This window comes from Aquarana catesbeiana, linkage group LG03, assembly GCF_042186555.1.
Source record: "Aquarana catesbeiana isolate 2022-GZ linkage group LG03, ASM4218655v1, whole genome shotgun sequence".
Classification (NCBI taxonomy): domain Eukaryota; kingdom Metazoa; phylum Chordata; class Amphibia; order Anura; family Ranidae; genus Aquarana; species Aquarana catesbeiana.
In genome coordinates, this window is record NC_133326.1 from 507079239 (window position 1) to 507084350 (window position 5112).

General features: G+C 39.8%; 1 protein-coding gene across 1 annotated transcript; it reads right to left on the reverse strand.

Annotated features, from left to right (window-relative positions):
- Positions 1 to 615: 615 nt before the first annotated feature.
- Positions 616 to 4682, reverse strand: LOC141132568 (uncharacterized). The gene is made up of 2 exons (XM_073621135.1): positions 3815 to 4682; positions 616 to 3731 (listed from the first exon to the last, which is right to left on the reverse strand). Exons 1-2 carry the CDS (start codon positions 3820 to 3822, stop codon positions 2966 to 2968), a joined length of 774 nt encoding a protein of 257 aa, XP_073477236.1. The 5' UTR covers positions 3823 to 4682; the 3' UTR covers positions 616 to 2965.
- Positions 4683 to 5112: the final 430 nt, after the last annotated feature.

Sequence of the window (5112 nt, forward strand, 5' to 3'; positions counted from 1 at the left end):
AATATACCTAATTGATTTTTCTGCTCTGCATGGGGACAATGTAAATTCTGATGCAATTAGCTTGTTCTACTACCGAGTACCAAAAATATCCTTGTTCATATTTAATTATAATTATGACTCTCTGGAGTCAATATAGTTAGCAGTTAGCAAATTACTCCCAAAAACTATGTATTTTTCTCTATTTCTGTCAGATCGTGCAGTTTGTCATTTTCACTACTTTTAAATATATTTCTACAGTATTTACAGCTGAGAGTTTAATAACACTATAAAAAAAGGATGAAGATGTTAATATTATTTTTAGTAGCAATAATAACTTTCAGTGCAGTGTGCTAATGGAGGCATAGTTGCAAAGAGTTTGGTCTGCTAAAATATAAGTGGCAAGGGCAGAGCAGCTGGCGGGTAATGTAAAACTCTGAGTCACAGCACCCTTGGGTGGTGGAATCTATGAGTCATGTCTAAAAGGATTTTACTGGTTTTGAAATTTTGTGTTAAAATCTATAGTATTAGCTAACAGTGTTCCTAACTATTTGTAATGCTTTGTCAGTGTGCCTTATTCAGAGTTCCAATGTAAGACTTAGGCTAGGTTTCCACTATTGCGTCCCCAAAGTCGCGCGCTTTACACTGCGATTGTGCGTTGCGATTTGTGTTGCGTTTTGTTGCGACTTTAATTACGACTTTGTGCGACTTGGATGTTCTGCGATTTAGTCCTAGTGATGTAATTCCTTATCCTGCTTATTTATTGCCCCTTCCTGTTTGGTTGTCTCGTGTTGTATGTTTGTTAGCAAACATGTTGGCTATGCAGTATGTTGGGTCAGCAGTCATTTTGGCTTCTGTAGCAGCATTTATAGATCAAGAAGAGGAGGATAACCGGAGGAGGAGAAGGCATCGCTTTTGGATACATCCCATCATTGCCCAAAGGGAAGTGAGAGGCCAGTTTGGGGTCCTTTACAATGACCTCCGGGCTCATGATGAAAAATTTTTCAACTATACAAGGATGTCAATTAGAAGGTGAGAACATTTTTTGATGTCAACTTGCAAATGCTGCCAGATATATTTCTCAAAATGTGTATATGCCTGGTCATTATTACTCTTTTTAGTATTTTTAGATTTGACTAGCTCGAAGTGTTAACTAGAACCTAATCAAATTGTTAGAAAAATGTAACTCCATTTGTAAATGTTTGATTTTTACATGGTCAGTGTAGATACTAGCCCTATTTTTTCTCTTTACAGTTTTGATGAATTGTTGGCTTTGCTCTCTAGTCATCTAGAGCGCCAAAACACCAGTTTCAGAAGGAGTATTCCATCTGCTGAAAGACTCATAATAACATTGAGGTAAATGTTCATACCTACTGTTTCTTCTTCTTAACTTCTATGTGGCTTTTGGAGATCCACATCATTCTTTCATCATCTTTACATGCAGTCCAAAAATAACTACTAGCATGTAATTGTGCGTAAGCTTGGTTTTAAAATCTTAACTCTGCCTCTACATCACCTGTGTCTTTCTCCTGCTCCTCTTCTTCCTTCTTCACTTCCTCAGGCACCTCCTTCCTAGCTCTGTTTTTTGGGTTTATTGATGTAGCTTAGTGTCAATATGTATCATTATCCTAAAATGTATGTACTTTTCCATTTTAGGTACCTGGCAACTGGACATTCCTTTTCCAGTTTGCATTTTGAATTTTTGGTTGGCAAAACTACAGTCAGCACTATTGTCCACGAGACCTGCCGAGACATATGGAATGTCCTTAGTGATTTGGTTCTGAAGAAGCCCACTTCCGACGATTGGTGCAAGAAAGCGGAACTTTTCTGGGATCGTTGCAATTTCCCAAATTGTCTAGGGGCAATTGACGGCAAACATATGAGGGTAGTGATGCCCATTGGCAGTGGAACAAAATACTATAATTACAAAAAATATTTTTCTTTTGTCTTACTTGCAGTGGCTGATGCCAATTATTGTTTCAGCTATATAGACATTGGATCATATGGCAGCAGCTCAGACTCAAGTATTTTCCAAAGGTCTTCCTTTGGAAGAATGTTGCGGGAAAATGCTCTGGACCTGCCACAGGACTGTCCGTTGCCAGGAACAAATGGGCCGCCAATGCCATTTGTGTTTGTTGGGGATGAGGCCTTTGCTCTCAGTGAGCATCTATTAAGGCCTTATTCAAATCGGTGTTTGAGTGAAGAGAAGCGAATCTTCAATTACCGCTTAACGAGGGCAAGACGAGTGGTAGAATGTTCTTTTGGCATTTTAGCCAACAAGTGGCGTTTGCTCCATACCCCCATTAATTTAAAAATGGAGAATGCAATATCTGCAGTAAAAGCAGCATGTGTTCTTCACAATTTTGTGAGAATTCGTGATGGCTATCTTTTTGAGGATTCCCTCATGCACGATCTGGAAGGTGCACAATGGAGTGCCAGTAGGGGCACCACCAATGGTGCCAGTGTGCGTGAGGGATTCTCATCTTATTTTCTGTCTGCTGCTGGTTCTGTCCCCTGGCAGCAGGATGCCATAGCATAATGTATGTCATGCATTTTCTGTGAATATTATTTTGATGTATGTTATGTTTCAGTGCATCCAAAAGCATAATAACAGGTAGTTTCCTCAAATTAGAAAAAAGGATAAGCCGAAAATGCACAATGTAAACAAAATTATTTTTATTTTTTTTGTTTTTGTGCAGGGAAGCACACAAAATTTTTGGGTTATGTGTTTGGGTGAACTACACCATTTTGTTTATTTTTTATCAAGCACAACAAATAGTGAAATAATAAACTATTTCTCTCAGAAAAACACGTAAATAAAATTATTTCAAAAATATAAAAAAATATCTGAATCTTTTTTACAAGACAACTCTTTTTGCAATAAGGCAAAAATAAAGAAATACGTTCCATGAACTTAAAATTACAACAGTTGTTGTTTTGGCCTCCTCAACCGAACAAGTCTTAAACACACCTCAATAATAATTGTAAATTACAATTGCTCGTATGTTTTGTTTTCAGTGGTCCCGGAAACTGAACTATTGGTTGGTCCAGGGAAATCCACTGATGGACCAGGGTAATATTTCCTTGCCAGAAAAGGCGGAACATGACTGGGTGTAGGCTGCCTAAGTTGGTGAGTGGTTGGGGGGCCAAGGGTAGAGGTAGTGGGGTCAGGAATTGGATGCAACATGCGTGGCCTTGAGGGATTCAGTATATTACCATACTGGTCACAGTATGGACGGTTTATTGGTGGAGCATACTGTGTACTTGGAAAGTGAGTGTATTGTTGATAAGGGGGATATTGGGGAAGGGGGGGTTGCATATATGCTGAGGATGTTGTTGGCCCCTCACCCACAAATGATTGAGCAGTTGACATTAAAGCCATCCTGAGTGCATATTTTTTCTCAGGGGGTACCTGTTTACATATGCCTAAAATTACAGTGAGAAATGCTGTGTCTTCACACTGGTTTTCAGCCATTTTAGTGGACATCTGATTGACTACCTCTAAAATTTTATCCATGGGTTTACCAGGCCGGGCACTGACCCTTGAAGACCTTCGCAAAGGCCTAGAGACATTGCTAGGTCCTGGTTCTGCATCCTCCTCATTCATTGAGTTTGATGTTGACCTTGCTTCATCTACGAACAGTTCCTTGTCAACATTGTCTTGGAATTGTTCTTGCTCCTCCTCCTCCGCAGCTTCCTCTGCCTCATCTTCTGCTGCCAAACCCTGTGTGCTGTCTTCCCAGCTTGCTTGGGTTCTGAAATACAAATCACATATTTTTAAAGTAAGCATTACTATTTGATATGTAGAATTCGTAACATATGCCTGCTGATAACTTACTCTCGCATTTCCAACACTGGTTTCAAAAATTCAAGATCCCCGGCATGGGCATATGGGGCTAATCTTTTAGAGCCGGAACCACTCCTTCCTTCTTTTAATTTGCGTAAGTACCGGTTGTAGCAGTCTTTGAGACTTCTCCATCGAGTTTGTAACGAGTGCACTACAAAATATAAAGCAAAGTATACATTTTTTAAAACAAATTTAGTCACTGCCTATAGGTCATTCATTTGCTAGGCTGCATAATTGATATGGATGGTGTTAAAACAACCGCTACATATATTACCCATGACACCTACATAATTTGACATGTGCTGGAGGATGTTGACAGGGCCATCTTTAATATTATTTAATATTATTAGGACCGTGGACAAAAATTATTTGCTGGCCCACACACACAGATTTACTTTCCTGCAGCCACAGGTTACAGGAAAGTAACTATATAAATGACACCATCAACACAGATAGTGTTGACATGGGATTACCTCCTGCCAAACCATTGTGATCTCCTGCCAGGAGAAGCGGTCCCCACCAAGAAAAAACAGTGCACACAACCATTGGTTACAGAAAGTGTTAAGCAGCATATATCAACCACTTACTTTTTGTAGAACGTTCTGTGGCTGAGAAAGAGTCCCATGTCTCATAATATATGCGAGCCACCTCCAACCATGCTCTCTCCTTCTTTGCATGATCTTTGTAACCTGGATCTCTGAGGTCATATATTGCCGGACGTTGTCTGACAAGCCTAATAATTTCCTCATTGTCATGCACTTGTCGCTTATTTTTTTTTGCCCTAGGCATGCTTCCTGCTGTCTTCCACACTCACATACATCGATATAGGAAGTGATGTATTTGGGAGGAGCAGAGATCATGTGCTTCCATAGACTTCCGTGGAAGTCGCAACAAAGTCGCGGTGTCAGACATGTACATACGACTTCATTGCGACTTAATACCTTTCTATGGAGAACAAGTCGCACCGAAGACGGAACAAAGTAGTGCAAGAACCTTTTTTCGAGTCGCTGCGACTTGAGTCGCACCAATGAGAACGGGGACCATTGAAATACATGGGTTTTGACTTGTCATGCGACTTGACATGTGTCAAGTCGCAAAATAAGTCGCACTAGTGGAAACAGAGCCTTAATGTAATTACTAGTATATCCAACAATATGCCCATCCACTAGCCTAATCCAAGGACATTATCATCCTATGTTTTATGTTTTTAAAGTGTATCTCTGGGCAAAATCATAAATGACATACATTATGCAGCCTGCCAGCTATAAGAGTTTTGTTACCTGTTGATA